This window comes from Numenius arquata, chromosome 5 (assembly GCF_964106895.1).
Source record: "Numenius arquata chromosome 5, bNumArq3.hap1.1, whole genome shotgun sequence".
In the NCBI taxonomy this organism is placed as follows: domain Eukaryota; kingdom Metazoa; phylum Chordata; class Aves; order Charadriiformes; family Scolopacidae; genus Numenius; species Numenius arquata.
In genome coordinates, this window is record NC_133580.1 from 29952577 (window position 1) to 29969628 (window position 17052).

At 37.8% G+C, this 17052-nt stretch overlaps 2 protein-coding genes across 2 annotated transcripts in view; one reads left to right on the forward strand and one right to left on the reverse strand.

Annotated features, from left to right (window-relative positions):
• The first annotated feature begins 1405 nt into the window (after window positions 1-1405).
• Window positions 1406-4688, forward strand: GIMD1 (GIMAP family P-loop NTPase domain containing 1). Its single transcript, XM_074147404.1, has 2 exons — window positions 1406-1798; window positions 4416-4688. Exons 1-2 carry the CDS (start codon window positions 1406-1408, stop codon window positions 4686-4688), a joined length of 666 nt encoding a protein of 221 aa, XP_074003505.1.
• Window positions 4689-5417: 729 nt separating this feature from the next.
• AIMP1 (aminoacyl tRNA synthetase complex interacting multifunctional protein 1) overlaps window positions 5418-17052 on the reverse strand; it is a 38563-nt gene continuing 26928 nt past the window's right edge. Inside the window, exons 6-7 of the mRNA XM_074147406.1 lie at window positions 12535-12703; window positions 5418-6795 (exon numbers count right to left, since the gene is read on the reverse strand). Coding sequence (XP_074003507.1) covers window positions 6629-6795; window positions 12535-12703 — 336 coding nt within the window. The 3' untranslated portion in view covers window positions 5418-6628. The remainder of the gene's footprint in view (window positions 6796-12534; window positions 12704-17052) is intronic.

Sequence of the window (17052 nt, forward strand, 5' to 3'; positions counted from 1 at the left end):
TTAAAGAAAGAAAAGAAAAAAAAAAGGAAATTGATCATTGAAAAACCCACTATGAATTCAGTAAGGAAGATCATGTATAGCATTCAATGTTGCGTGTAACAAAATTAGTATGTTAATAGCTCTTGCATGTTTGGCTTTGTACTGAAGTTATTTCGAAAGATTGATTTGGGCATTGATTTAATATGAGGGAGAAAGCTTGAACTGCACATGCAAGAATCTAAATAAATTAATCACAGGAAATCCCTTTCAAAAATTAGCCACAATCTCTCTATGAGTACCTAAACATTGTATCTTAAAAAAAATAAAATGTTTCTGAAGTTCAGGTGTTACTGATAACTATAAATCAACTACTTGTTTGCCGATATGATTTTCTATCTGAAACACCTCTGTATTTATTTAATCAGCCAGTACTCCTGTTAGATGATTAATGTGCACCAAAACCCCTTCAGATACTGGATTACAGAAAAGTTCAAAGAGAATGAGGACTTATTTATGAACAATTATAGTAACTGGAAATAAGACTTACCCAGCTCCCCTCTCCATCCACCAGTCTATGCTTTCCTTTTCCACTAACTGTGCCATAAATCAAAAAGGTTGTAGAGTGTACATTTCCAGTCTCAATTTCACATGGGGCAAGAACCTGCAGCTTTGGATATTTCAGCTCTTCTTTGTTTTTGATAAGGCCTTTATAAATATAAGGCACACTTACCTTTATCTGTGTCAGAAAGCACTTTCAGATTACTATTTCAACTTCCAGTGGTGGCTGATGAAAACATATTCTAAACTCTTTTCCGCTGTGAAAAAGTGCTCCTTTAAAACCTGCTTCTCCCTGACTATCCACTTTTTCCTAAAAACAAGAGTTACTTCCTGAAACATGGTCACTTAATAACAGCAGCATGTATTTGTCACCATTCTCTTCTTCCTCCCCTAGTTTTCCTTCCTTTTCATAATCTACTCTCCCTGCATGCCAGTGCTGTTTTCCACGGTTGTTCCCCAACTCCTGTCTTCCCTTCCTTCTCTGTTGCCTCTCCTTAGCTTTATCTGCTTTACTTGTTCCTAAAGCTCTTCTCATATCCGATACTTTCCCAGCTCTTCAGCTTCTGCCAGTGTAGGAGTGCAGCCTTTTAGGTTGCTCTTGTACCTGTGACACCATCCAAGGGGTCTTGTTATTTCTAAGCAGCAGACTGGGAAGGACAGCAAAGATCTGTCCTTGGATCAGACAAAGGTGTATGTGCTGTCCTGACGACTATCTACACCACGCACTCCTTAAAACACTTCAGGCAGGGAAGGACAGTCAAAAGGCATCGAATTCTCTAATTTTCACCGGATTTTTTAAAGTTATCTGAAATGGCTCATCTTATTCGTTCTTCACTTAGTGACAGGCCTGTGGATAAAAAAGCAGACAATGGCAGACAGCAATGAGATGACCATCAACCTTGTTGTCCTGGGAAGAACTCAGACTGGCAAAAGCACTGCTGGGAACAGCCTGCTGGGCAGCTCGGACTTTGAGAGTCGTCGCTCCCCAAGCTCTGTGACTACACGCTGCAGCCTCGGACGCAGCTGCCGCATTTCGGGGATTATACGAAGAAATGGCTGTGAGCTTGCTCTCCGCGTCCGAGTACTTGACACTCCAAGCTACCCCCACAGTGATCTGAGCAAGGAGCAGGTGAGAGACACAGTGAGATCAGCCCTGGCTCACCACTTCGGGGAGGAAGGCCTGCATCTGGCTCTCTTGGTCCTGAGGGCCGACTCGCCTCTGTGTCCAGACGACAGCGATCACACAACTCAGTTCATCCAGGTAACAAACAAAAAAATAGAAGTCTCTGCCCTTAACGGCAACTCTTTTGTCTTCAGGTGACAATAGCTATGGAAGAGTTGATTGCAAAATTGAAATCAAGAAGTGCAGCTGAAAATGGGAACGCTTCCCAGTCCAGCAGTTGAAACCCGCCATTAACAACTCCACCACCATCCACCAAACCCTGAGAGGAGAGAAGCAAGAATTGCTCTCTTTTGTATGTGAGCTCGGCACAAATGAATTTAGGAACCAAATTTACTTATCAAAGTAAGCTTTTCTCTCAGAAATTACAGTTAATGCTTTCTCATGACAGATCTAGTTTGTTGAAGAGAAATGCTATTTAAAGGAAAGCCAGGTTACCTCCCTCTCCTGCGCTCTGTAAGGACACGGGTCCAAAATCACACAGAAAAGCTGACTGACCTGTGGCAAAGATATTTAGCTCTATACTGCATGGGCACTACTGCTGTACCTCTTCAAGAGAAAAATAACTAGGAAGTTACCATAATTTTCCTTAGCCAGAGTAAATTTTCTAGCATAACTGACTTGAAGCAAATATTTTGCAGCTCCCGAGGGGAAAAAAAAAATAAATTTGCCAGTAGGTAAGATATGTGGGGAAGGTCATTGAAAAGGAATGACTTTCTTTTCAGTTGGAGATTTCTCATTACCATGCATACATATCTTTGAAGAAAGGGGGAAAAAAAAAAAGAAGTCAACAGATATTGCTCAGTCTATCTACCTGATCAGATGAACCAGGTTTCTATGATTTACGAAGAAACAAAAGGTTTCATTTATTGTCAAAGTCTGCACATTACACTTCGCAGCTGTCTTACACTTATAAACTTTCTAAAACTCTTTAGGACTGGGAGGGACTTGTGGTTCATCAAGTCTTATCACCTGCTGTAACTGATACTATCTAAATATATAATACATATGTAGTTTAAAAAATACAAATATATCAATAGAAAAGTAGCTTTCAAAATGCGTTTGATTTGTTCTCCTGTTCTTTCCTATTACTCTCTATAGGTACGCTGCTCCTCACTGTTCCGGTAGTTTGAAAGTTGGTTCTAATTTCAAGACATCCTTACTCATTGTCAGTTTACATATATTTGTTTTCAGTGTTACCTTTTTTCCTTATAAAGTTCTCTCTCTATATATACACCGTGGTATTTAAGAGAAAGCATATTTACTTAAAATATTTTTACTCTAAGCCAATGAAAAAATCATCATGCTTCTAGTTTGAGGCTGTTTTGGATCAAGTCCGTATGGGCATTAAAAGCGTAAGAAATGCCACCACGCTTTTTCTCTTTAAATGGAGCTTTAAAACCCTTACTGGAAGGGAAATAAAGCACATTTAAAAATAATCAGAAAGCAACACTTACTTCTACTTTATGATTACAACTGGCTCCCAGCTTAGATAATGGGTTTGCTTTTTATTTATTTTTCCCTTAAAAGACCAGATGCTGTGACTTCATCAGCCACAAACAAACAGGGCACGACAGCTGCCTGGGTGCCAGGAATACGAACAGTATTAGTTATATTTCAGTATGTCATCCCAAGAAGACATTAGCACAAAGACTACCTTTAGCAATCAGGAGTTTACACAATGATCCTCTGCAAATTAGGGACGGCATATCAATGAAGATGGCATATCACTAGAAGACTACTGCATTTAAATCACTCTGGATTTTTATTTCAATAATATAGCCTAATTGAGTGGCAGATAATGGTTCCAGAACTAACATTAGCATTGACTTTGAGTCCTCAGTAAATCTATTCGCTATCCTCTCTCTCCAAAACTGATAAGCTAACACTTTCTCAGACAGCTTATGCCAAAATTCTGTACGGGTTTTATACATCATGGTATTTAGGTTACAGTTAAGATCATTGCAAAGAGGACTTTATTACCAAAATAGGCTTCTTGTCACACACAGGAGTTAGCATGATTGCACTAAAGTTGTAATTTCATTTACATCTGTAAACGAAAGCCCAATCTCTTATTCATATTAAATTTTTCTGTACTTACTGACAAAAAAGTAGCTTGTTTTCTCCATTCCCCTCCATCAGATGAACCCCAGCACTTAAAGACAAACTCTCCAGCCCATCACCTAGGCGGGCATTTGGTTTGTGTTTTTCCTGAATTGCTGAAAACAGTTCATTTTATAGGATACAGCTGGAATTGCAGTTGGTGTTACATGAAATTAATCATTTATTTTTTCAACATGAAGTGATTTGGTGATTTTCAAAAAAAAATTTCAAAGAGCTGTGAAAAGTGTAGAAATACAGATATGTGGAAACTGCTGATGTAAACTAATGTGTGACATCGCTAAACAACCATTTTTCCTTATTTAGATAGACATTCTTAAACTGGAGAAATTCTACTAACATCTGTAGTAAGAGAAAGAGAACTGCTAGTACTGCACAACCACATATTCCAACTAAAAGTGGATGTCAGTGTCTTGGGAAGGTGAAAAACCCCAGAAATTTCAGCAACTCAGATAGTACGAGCTGGCTTAGTGCCAGGAAAAGAACATATAACTGGTCTGTTAATGCATAAGCATATGAAGCGGGAGCGGGGAAAAGGAACAAGAGATAACTATTTGAGATTTGTTTTTCATTACAGGAACTTCTGGGTCCCACATGGAAGGATTTCACTGCAGTTCTACTTACTCATTCAGACAAGGCAGAAGAGGGTGGATTCAGTGAGGAAGCATACATACGCAGTGCCTCGAGTACCCTGCTGTCACTTTTGAGCTCAGTACACCATAAATACATTTTCCTAGACAACCAGAAGAGCATAATTAAAGAGGAAAGAGCTATTGTCTTAAGAAAGCTCTTGAATTTTATAAGACAAAATAATTATCAAGTGCTTCTAGTTAAACACAGCAAGGAATAGAATTAGCTTTCAGGTGCTCATTTGTCCATTTTCTATGGTAGGGACCATTTAATTAAAGAAATAAAAGAGCCATCAGCTGGAAAATTCCACATTCGTACCAAATACCTTCGAACACACAGTTGGAAATACCATTTTAGATTACCAAACTACTTGCCTTTCATAAAGTACCTCACACTACTGCATCCAGAATCCTGGCTTCAACCATAACACCAGAACAAGCTAGCGCTCCAAATCACGCTCCTAACATGTACGTAGTCACAAATGAGATTTTACACTATACCTGATTGTATACTGCAATTCATACAGAACACACATCTGGAAGAAAAAAAAAAATGCACATGAGCTCAGACTGTAAGGGAGACTCTTTGCCCAATTCTTCAAGCTTTCAGAAGTTCCTCTGAATTCCAAAATTTGTAAAGAGCTTTCCAGCATTAAAAGCTAAGATTTATCTACTGTAAAAGTATTTCTTTACCTTGATTCAAGATTAGTTACAATTGAGATTTTGAACTTCAAGAATTTTGTTTAATAAACCATTATTGCATATGTAGTTTACAAGGCAGATAAAAAAGCTCCCATGTGCTTAATGCTATTCGGCACATTTAAAAGAACTATTTACTATTGCTTATTCCCAGATGCATGAAAAATTAACACAATTTACAGGCACATACAAAACTAATTCAAAAAAGAAAACTGTTCAACTCTTCTTTAATGCCTGTTCCTTTTAATTTTATATCATTGTCATTTTGTTTTCTCTCCCAGCTTACTGGATGAAGTTCAAAGCCTGCAAAATTCAGAGTGGCTAAGTTTTTTTATTTCAGTGGTTAAAAAAGCACTTACTGTTTCAATCATTAGACAGCAACCAGTTAATTATATAATATATGCCAAAATATCTGAAGTATCCCTAAATAGTTACTTAAAAGGTTCATTGTAAATTGATCTAAAATTATTTTCAGATTATTAAAAGGCAGGAATTAAAAGATGTAATTTGAGGCTATTACCATAGCAACCATGACTACTTGTCCTACACTATTATGGAATAATTCTAATTGTAAAAACCAAAGAAGCTATTTCTGTTAAAAACAAAGCATCTTTTGTATGAAATATCATTGCATAAAAATACATTAAAACAAAAACTCAATTCATTTTATACTTGTTCAGGCATTGGAAACATTTTTTTGGTAGTATTTGACTAGCCCTGGCAATCTTTTTGCTATTTGCTCTTTCTTAGTACTCCTTATCATTTAGAAGGAAATATATAGGTGGACTAGCTAAAGAACTCTTTTAGCAAAGTGACAGCTTTGATCTTATTGACATTTTAAGAGTTTATCTGTGGGACATGAAACTATGTCCATTTGTCTACCTTAGGGCACAAAGGGGCATAGCTTAATCTTCCCATTACAATTGTCTGCAGACTACTGAGACAACACAGCCAAGAACAAAGTTGCAGAGGCTTATAATATATCAGAAAACGGCTTGAAAGAAGAGGAGAAAAAACTATTACAAGGTAACTAGCAGAATGAAGACAATTGTCACCAACCGCTAGTCCTGCACCTCTTGAAGAGCAGTTAGCACACAAGGAATGCGGCAGCCTTTTTTCCTTATTGAGATGCTCTTGCTCCATAGATCCTCTAAACCTTTTAGCTGTCCAGAAAATATGCTTGCCTGCCTGTAGTTCTACCATGAACAAGCCTTGGCAATTAAGTCTTAAGAACTGGGTGGTTCATGACTGTTGACAACACTTAACCTCAAGGACAGTAAGCATTGTGAATGAGTGAACTGTGAAAACGTTGGAGGCATAACACATTCTGTACTTCAGGAAGAGGACTCAAACAAAAAAGGTATTAACCATGCATTTCAGAGGAGTAATATATTCATGTTTTTTATTGTGCTTGCATTACTTTCCATTTCAACAACTGAAAAAGCTTCTAATAACCATTCATTTATTTAATTCCGCTGTTTGCCATGGTCTCTGCCCTGCAGACTCCTTTCCCTTTCACTTCAAATGGAACTCCTTTGTACGTCGCAACACACTGGTCATTGGTATGAAGATCAGGTTGGATTTGCTCCCAAATCTTCTTCTTGGGATTAAGTTCCTTCTCAGGATCTCCTGTTTCAAAACAAAGAATAACCTAATAGCACACAACACAGAAGGCAGAGCAAGAGCTCTAAGTATGTACACATCCGTGACAGCATCACTGCACACACTTTTAAGGGAAAAACACATTACCTGCGATTCTCTAAATGAAAACTTGAATTAGGGATTGTCTAGGAAATGTCTCCAGAGCCTCTCTCAAAATGTTGATCTTTCAGGGGAAAAAGGTTGTAAGTAACAGACCACAAATACTGTGAAAAGGAAGAAATTAAACCATTGCTAATCTCTGATTTACAAAATTTACTACAGACCAAAAGGATTCCTAAGAATTAAGTAGATGTGGACCGCAGAAATACTCTACTCACCAAGACACTGGTTTGTCGGCATCTTAAATTTTGGAATTAACAAATTTTTACAAGCAATTAATGTCAAGTGAATTTAGTGAGGGCCCTTACAGTTGAGAAATATTGAATTTAGACAAGAATAATCCAAAATTAGGATACTAGCATATAATTTTAGCCCCAAGTTCCAGCACTGTTCTGCTACTTTTTGTACTATTTGACAACAAGCTCTGGCGCCTAAAACAACACAAGCATTAGAGGTCAGCTTGTATTTCAGCAATTATGGCTTCAGTTACCTGTTTCTGTATACACCATGATAAGCTACCTACACCCGAGAGATATTGGCAGTATAACTACATTAACAAATCTGACTATTTAAGGATCTCTAATGACCACAAAATGCAGGTTTCTTCTACTAATGTTTTGAAATACTGTTAAAAATGACATAGAATAGTGAAGTACTCCAGAGTCATATTTTTCCTATTTTTAAGCAGGCAATAAATGCAAAGTATAGGAACAAAATAACTAAGCTAAATAAACTCTCTTGCTCTAAAAATTTACACTCAATAATCTGCTGCCTGGTGACATAATCTAGATAAAGCAAGACAACTCACCATACAATTATTTTCTGTTCAAAGGTCAAGTAAATTTAATCTCTTAATTCTAATACAATGCAGATTCTCTTAAAGAAAAAGGAGTTTTCATTAAAAAAAAGGTTATTTAATCATAACGCTGCTGGGTGCTAAAACAAATCCTAGTAAACGCATCCTCCCTGATATCCTCTCAGAAGAGCCAGGAGTTTCTAAAGGAAAATGAGGAGCTTTCCAAGTGAGTAGAATGTCAAGTACTCTAATCTTGCGCTACTCAGTATCCCCAAAAGTTCAGGAAGAAAAACTATTAAGGCTATAGGAATATTAATGTACCTGGTTTTAGTAGCTGGTTGAAATTCATTTCTGCTTGAAAGTATTCCTGACTGGCTGACCACCCGGCGGTTAAATGAACTACTGTCATTCCAGCCTGCCTTATTGTTTTTCTCCTCTAAATATTTTCAGTGGTTCAATCTACTCACGTTCTCAGTGCTTGCAAAAGTAAGTTACTTCTGCCTGTAGACAGGTCTGACTTCTGTAGCTTCTGTATCTGTAACTGCATAAGAGAAGCAGACCAGGCCAGATTTCTCTGATAAGCAGGCTAGCCTTGCCAGAGCAAGATTCAATAATGCAGTCAAGTCATTTTACAACAGGGCCTTAATATTTAAAAGAAAAATCAGTAAAACCGTTAATAAATTAAACAGAGCTAATTACGCATTTTCACAAAAATAAAAATCCTGCTCAATGCTCAAGTTCATGAACAAAACCAGACTTGGATTTAGACCAAAGTGAATGTGTATGAACTAATATAACCATTAAACAGAATGTTAAATGATCCATTGTGCATTTCCTTACCCCTCCTCAAACTTAAAAAGCAAGTGAATTTTTTCAGTAAGAAAAAAACCTGACTTTTATAATAAAAAACACGCTTTGGATGTTAATAAGTTTCTTTGGAATCCTGCATCAAGCTCCCATGGGATCTGTGGTGAGCTCGTATGAGATTAGTATAGGCACCAATTTTAAACACTACCAGAGATTTAGGCTGTGCATTTTCCTGTGACTTCTCCTCATTGCATTCCTTCTTCCCAGAAAATATTCTTTAGAAGGATTTCTATAAATAAAATAAATTTAAACTTGTAATGATTTAATGAGTTTCCCACTCTCTTTACATAAAAAGAGCCAAATAAGAGGTCCCAAATTTTCTTAAACATGTAATTCAGTGTAGCAGTTTTCTAGGGGGGGTGGACAATGACACGACACACCAAATCCACCCGAAGTTGTTAATCACTTGCACAAGAAGGTAAGTTGCAAAAATCTAAGTCTCTAGCTAAAAGGAATTGAAGAAAAACCCTAAAGTAAACCAAAACCTATCAACGCACAGTATTAATATCTTAGTTTACAAAGGCAACATGCAAAAGACAAATATGCAACAAATGAAGTTACAGAAGCAGATGTCAGAATTTTGTAAGTCTCCATCCATCAATACGACTTTTCTTGCTTTTTCCTAGTCACTTCAAGATAGTCAAATGAAAAGTCTTAAAATTCTTTAAAATAAGCTTTATGAAACTACATAGCGGCCTCATAGCGGTACTCATAGCGGCCTTCCAGTACCTGAGGGGGGCCTACAGGAAGGCTGGGGAGGGTCTGTTTACAAAGGCCTGCAGCGACAGGACGAGGGGCAATGGTTTTAAGCTGGAGAAGGGGAGATTTAGATTGGATATTAGGAAAAAATTCTTTACCGTGAGGGTGGTGGAACACTGGAACAGGTTGCCCAGGGAGGTGGTTGAGGCCCGTTCCCTTGAGATATTCAAGGTGAAGCTTGACGAGGCCCTGGGCAACCTGGTCTAGTAGGAGGTGTCCCTGCTGACTGTGGGGAGGTCGGACTAGATGACCTTTGGAGGTCCCTTCCGGCCTGGACCAATCTATGAATCTATGAATCTATGAACTAGGAGATACATCACGCTACTTTGAGCCATTAAGCATTAGGTATATTTTCAAAGTCAATGATTAGCTTTAATCTCATACTTAAGAATTTTCCTGAGAAGCTATTTATGAAACATTAGGAAACAGCTGCCATATTTCAGGCTACGATCTATAGCCCTGGATGCATACACTTTCAAACGGGTTTTAAAGCCTTAATTTGGCACTTATCAGAGCTCCATGTCTTTGGCTTCCTGTCAGAAGAAAACTGATACAAAGTGTAGTAAACCTTGCATCCCAGGCTGCAGGTCATAAATTTAGAACTAATACAAATTTTACACCACTTTTAGCTTATTCTATGTCTTTTAAGAATCAAAATGTCAACACAATATCTGTATGCCTTAACACCTGGGAATACTTTTAAAACAAATGTGCCTACCACTGATTTGCTCTAGGATAAGCTTTTTGCAACTGTAACCATGGAGTCAAATAGTTCAATTATTTTGAGAAAGCTGACCTCAATAGTCACCTGCAAGAAAATACATGCTGGCTAACAGAGAATAGCACTACTAACAGCTCTCACATTATTTTCTAATGCCATGTATATGAAGCTACTTGAGATATAAGTTCGAAGAAATGTTCTGTCTTAGACAAAAAGACCCTTCACCCCTCCAAAAAGCCACGTGTCCAGGCTGACTTGTACGTCATTTTGCAGGGCTTATGCAAAAGAAGGGTTTACTCTACAGCTTGGTGCTATCTCTTGCACATCCAGAGCAACAGGAAGCAATATGAGTGTAACCTTCCACGTAACGGAGGTCACACATCCAACATTTAATCTATCTTTACTCATGGATATGTGACAACGATAAGAAGTTATGAGTTAGTATTCCTATAATTTAGTCAATGCAATTGCTGAAGCCTTTCAGATTTCAGTACAGCTTACCAATTCTGCATCTCAACTAGCAAGCATGGTATCTTTTTAATACAGAAAACCAAAAATGAAAAAAGTGCTGCAAGACTGATTTCCTTCTTAAACACAGTATTATTTTAAAAAGGTTTCAATTAGAGCATTAAATCACAGGAACTTTCCTCCTGTTTCTAAAACACCTAGATAGACCATTACTTCCTTTATCATATGCCAAACAAAATATCTAATTTTTTACAGCATCACAGTTTCAATCACGAGAAGTATAAAACTATCTATATAAATACATATACACATATATTTATGACCGGTATTTCATGCAGATACATCTGAGCATAGAGCTTGCCAAGAGGTTCTGTACAGCTAGAAATCGTCAGAGGCGCAATAGCTTAGAAACATATTAACCTTTTTATGTAGAAAACAGAACGCTACACTATTTTCTCACATGTGAAAGCCAACTTTTGAGTAATAAATTCATCCTGAAGATGAATACTCTGTTGATAAACGCACATGCATACAACTCCGCCCAATATAGGAAACACTGGGAGCTAGAGGACTTCTTAAGTGATGCAGTGATCCTGACCAGAAGACCGCTGTTTATCAAGAACTTGGCAAACTGTGTAACAGTTGACCTGAGTAGGTCTGGGCTTGTGCTGTGCTGCATAAACTCCTGGGGTGCAGGATAAGCCCAGCCAGCGCATTGTAACAGAGGACCCTGCAGGCAGTTCCCACATGATACCAACGACTGAGCCACCTGCGTGTCCTCACCTTTATGGAGTAGTGCAGCATCAAGTTCTCATTCAAACTTCTTTTCTGTTTGACAGTCTAAATGACTAAGAAAATACAACAATAGCTCAGATGAACAGAAGAGGGGAATCTCTTCTATGGACAGGGAGCGCACAGCATGGTGCAGGTGGATCAGAAGCCTCTTTGATGCTGCACCAACTTGGGGTTCCCATCACCTGTGTGAACTAAGATTATTTATACTATTCTCTCTTTTCAGTGTCAGCTCTAATAAATAGCATTTTAAATGATACTTTACAGACTCTGAGTGCCTTTCTTACTGGAATCATAATGGACCAGCACCTCCTGATGAAAAACACTTGAAACCATGATAGAGATAACAAAATAACAGTGCTAAAGAAGACAGCAACAGGAGAAGCTGAATCTGACTGTAAACCTTTCAGCCTGTGAGAACAGTGAACTGGCATTTGGGTAGGAGGGAAGAATTCACCAACGTTCTACATCTGTGATGCTTATTTGAGTTCCCAATATGCAGGGTGAGAAACTAATTATTTTCACAGATGAGTGGGAGGCAGAGGAAGTGGGAAAATGAATGAAAATCATCTTTTGAGAAAGTTTAAATGTGATTATTTTCTTATTTGTATTCCCCAAAAATATGGGTTTATTGATTTAATTAAGTGGGAAGAAGTCTAATGTCTGTCTTTGGAGACCCAAAAAGTAATATTCTTCCAGACAAACAAAGAAAAACACCCTGGTGTTTTGAATATTATAGGTTCCTCTCATAAATAGATTTCCAACCCCTCCAAATTCTCTTCATCCCTTCCTCCAACAAACAAGTCAAAACAAAAAAAAGCCTACATCAAGTTTTGATACTTTCATTAGGGAGAGGAGCCGGAATCAGGAACTTATTACTTTATCACTTCCACTGAGATACCAGGAAAGATGCTTTATATTTGCTTATTGTAACTTGTAAAGTGCAAATACATTTGCCTGTATATTTCTAAAGCAGATACATGTCTTGAGACCTGAAGCGGGTAATTTTATATTAAAGTAATACACAACTTTTTCAAGTTACAGTTATTTCCCTGTATTTTCCAGTTTTTGGCAGGTGGCTAAGTATTTTCAATCCTTTATTTACAAAATCTTAGCATGCTAATAATAAAAAAGTTTGAATATAATTAATTCAGAGGTCACCTTGGCATACCTCTTTCTTCCAATTTCCAAAATACCTACTTACCAGGAAAACCTTCAAAAGTGATTCTGTCCCCAGGTACTGCCCCGGGTGGGGGAGCCAGAATTTCCACTTTTTCTGGGGAGCTGGCACACATCACCATTGCTTGCGATACTACTCCTCTCATCTTTGCAGGCTTCAAGTTACAGAGTAGTATTGCCATCCGATTCTGCATCTTGGGGGAGAAAAACAGAAGGACGTGAGTACTTAAATGCCATATGCATTTGGAGGCTCTGGTTATTTCATTATAACAAAACAATTACAATAAACAGACCTTAACACGGACAAAGAAGCATACAGCAACAGATGTACAATTTCGATGCCTCCACACCAGTAACAAGTAACATTTAAACCATGTAAGAGTTTTCCAGTGAATAATAGAGTAAATTCTGAATTGTGACACACTTATCATGGAAATACCAAATGTGCAATTCATAAGTCCAAAAAACCAGGCGATGCACTTCACCCACATTCCACCTTTACTCGTTCTGGATCACCACTTCAGTCCACTTTTAAAATAGCGCTACTAAGCAAACAATTTCCATTTAATGATAATAATAACGCTCTACAAATCAGGCTAGCTTACAGATAAAAATTTCAAACTGTACTGGAAGTGTACAGGTGTTCTACATAATTAGCTCGCTTGAATCTTAACATTTATCTTATTTAACCCAAGTGCTCTGATTTTTTTTTTTAACCACAGAAAATGGCTATACATACTGTGCACTGCAATTTGTTAGAGTAAAACTAGGTTTCTTCCTTTGTTCTTTTATTTTAATAAAATTTGTAATAGTAAACCAGAGAAAACACACTCTGTTAGGGGAGACTGCCACACTTTAGCCTAGAAAAGAAACCACACTTTCAAACTGAATAAAAATTAAACCCAGAACGTTCTTAAGAGACGGACAGAAAGGAAGCCTTAATTCCCATACTTGAGTGCACATATATGCATGTATTTCTAGATTTCAGTCTTTGTGCATTACAATATAAACTTTAAAACTGCATGATTAATACTTAATAAAACTCATATGATCAAGTATTCCAAATACTGCATATTTTCCAAGTAGAACATTTTAAAAAACAAAAAATAAAACTTCAAAATGAAGCAGTTATAATGAAAAGTTGATCTTGCATAAGTGTCAAGGCAGACCATTGACTGAAAATTTTTTAAGTTATTGCTATGGACATAAATTGCCCAAAACACAAGAAATGGCTGTAAGATGTCAGTGACTCTAAAATGCAAGTTGTAGACATTATCTAGCAATGAATAACAATAAGCAAAGGGATATACAGAATAAAAGAAACAAGATTTCTGCGTTTGGTACTTGAGTTTAGTTTTTGACTAACTGGAAAAAATTCTGGACTTCAGAGCATTGCTTTTTTATTACAGATTATACAACTGACAAACCCAGACTGCATTAATACAGAAACGGAGCTCACCATCTTCATCAAACTAGCATCACGTCATTCCTTTCCAGTCACAGTGGCCCAAACGTTCATATATATTGCATGAGATTTCTGTATGAGTTGATTACTATTACAAAATTAAGAAGTATTTATCAACGTTTCAAACATACACATTATCCCCTCACTTTACCTAGGAATTGTCTTCAAATGCTTTTTAAAAAACTACTCTAATACTAAGATATGTGTATTGATTTGACAAACAAATGGTAAGGAAACCCACAAGGTTAAACAAATGCTTTTGTAAAACAAAAAGAAAGACCCACCCCAAGACAGTCAACCAAAACCAGAACATTCCTATGTCAAGGTTTTGGTTTTCCTTTTTACTATAAATGGATCAATATTTAAACTGTCTTCAGATAAATGACAATTCCCTAAGTTAGAGAAAAAAAGAAACCAGACCTAAGCAAATGCTTCCTAACGATGCAAAAGGTTTTAGCTTTTTGTTTGGGTTTTTTGTTGTTGTGTTTTTGTTTGGTTTTGCTTGGTTTTTCTGTTGTTTTTTTTAACTGGTTATGCTAATTTTTACAGAAGGGACTTACCGTTCAGGAGTTGATGTTTCCAGAAAACAGGACTTCAATTACAATAGTAAAGTACTCTATACTCATGCATAATAAGTGCAAAAAAACCCAAGCCATCGAGGAATCTGATGTTCAGGTATCACTCTGTCTGCATTGCTCTTATGAGAACTTTTTACAGTAAATGATAAATAAAATCCTGAAATGTGTCATATACTAAGAGTCAGATACAGTAATTCTACTGAAGGCCACTCTCTGTAGCCCCATAAATTAGAGGAACAAAAGAAACAATCTAGTTTTTTAAAAGTAACTGTAAAACTAAATTGGAGAGTTTCCTGACAGATAGATAAGATTGGGCAGAAAGAACAAAAAAAACCCAACCCAAACAAAAGGGAAGAAACGTGACTCCCTTTCCCAGTACGTCAAAAGTGCTATCAGAAATACAGGGTGTTACTGAAAAGCAGCTGAAGTTGACACAGACAGACAGTAAATGTATGTTTTCTTCTCCACACGTGTTATTACCCAGTACAGCAAATTCTGGCTAAGAACAATAGGGTAAATCTCTACATTTAAAAGGATACATACAGAAGCAAGTCTATGTCTACAGAGAGCTGATAGGGCTTTGCCATCACAGGAAGTGTTTGATACATAAATGAGCTGAGAATAAGCAAAGGAAATTCTAATATTATCTCCTTGAAACAGTAACAACCTCTGCTGGCCTTCCAAAGAGCCAATCCTTTTGTTTCAAAAATCCAGAAACTTCAAAACTGACAACTCAACTAGTGAGAAACCGATTTAGTTTCAGTAAAAATGTTAGTTGTTACAGTTTCTATGGTTAAACACACAGCTACTTCACATTCAGAATCAAAGTGTTTTCCCAACATGCTGATAGAATGAAGAAGGGGGGAGTGGAGGTGGGTGAGAAATAAAGCAAAGAAACTAAAATGAGGAAAAGTAAATCCTGAAGTTTACCTACATAAAACCCAAAACCATATCCTTAAAGAAAAAGTGTTAAATTGCTCTTTTTTCTTAAGTAACCCTGAAACTTATTTGTATAACCGATTATGAACTATCCCTCCATATCTCAAAATCAGATACTCAAAATCAGACTGCAATGGCTAGTGAATATGAGTTAAAACCAACGCACGGATTGCTTTAAAACCAGTGAGCTGCAATGCCAACAGCAACAAAAAGCCCTCCTCAATTTATTGCATGCTTGTCTGGATCTTAAGTTGGATAGATTGATTGCCCAGCAACTCTAGTTTAAAGCCCTCTTCACCAGGTTGCCAAGCCTTAGACCAAAGATGCTATTCCCAGTAGATCCCAGTAGACTTGGCTTCTCAAAGCAAGTCCCGTGGTCTAAGTAGTTGAACCCCTGGCTGTAGCACCAGTCTTGTAACCATTTGTTGACTTGCCAGATTCGACTGGTCCTTTCAAATGCCTTCCCTTTGACTGGGATGATTGATGAGAAAAATACTTGCGCTCCAGAGTCCTTTACTGCTGCTCCCAGAGCTCTGTAATCCTTGATACTCCTCAGACTGCTCCTGGCATACCACTGGTGCCCATGTGAAACAACAGCAGCAGATAGTAGCCAGGGGACTGTAGAGGCTTGGTAGTCTCTCAGTGACATCCCTGATAGAAAGCCCTGGCAAGCAGCACAACTCCCCAGAGAGTGTGTCAGGTTGGCAAACAGGTGCCACCGTACCTTTCAGAAGAGGGTCGCCTACTACCATCCCCGTCCCTTTTTCTTAGTTGCACTTATATGACGAGAAAATTAAGCTGCCTTACTCAGCTCCAGCATCTCTCCTGCTCTGACTGGTCTTTCCTCTTCAGTCTGCAGAGCAGTGAAGCGGTTCTGTAAGGGCATCTCAGGCTTCGGGGGAAGTCTCTTCCTCCTGCTGGTCCTTGCCATTACAAGCTTCCATTCTTCTGCGTTATTGGCCGCCTTCACTTCTGTCTGTGGCAGTGGTGGAGTTTTTGGTTGCGGGCTGTGGGTCCACTGTAGACTGCAGTGGTTTTGGTTGTTTGGCCAATGGGCTATGATGCTAGGAACATGCACAGATCCATTTCAAAAAGCCAAATGCAGTGGCAGAAAAGCTGTCTGTTCCTGCTGACATTTCAGAATGTTATCCAGTTGTTCTCAGCTGCTGCTGAAAGACTTCAGCATTGACACGGTTCACCTCATGCTTCAGTACCATATCCTTGCTACTGATGACACATGTATCTACCTATACATGGTACTTACTTGAGGGTGCAATTTCTGACCTGCCTTCATCACCAGTGGTACACAAAGCCACACTGTACCACATACAAAGTGGGCACGCAAGAAGTTTTCACACCCATAAATAACTTGCACTGCATACTGAAATGTTAATGAAGATACACATGTGCTTTTTAACCGAAGGTGAAGTCAGATGATAAAAGTACTACAGTCTCAGAACACTGCTAAATTACCACATCAAACACTGCAATCATAAATAGTTTAATTTTTGATGAATTATTTCTATAGTACTTGATCTGAATTATACATTTTTATTTAAAT

Bases quoted from the DNA above. Each gene is read 5' to 3' on its own strand.
- GIMD1 (XM_074147404.1), top strand. From the start codon at position 1,406: ATGGCAGACAGCAATGAGATGACCATCAACCTTGTTGTCCTGGGAAGA. The intron at 1,799-4,415 runs GTAACAAACAAA...TTTTCATTACAG, and splicing joins ACACAACTCAGTTCATCCAG to GAACTTCTGGGTCCCACATG.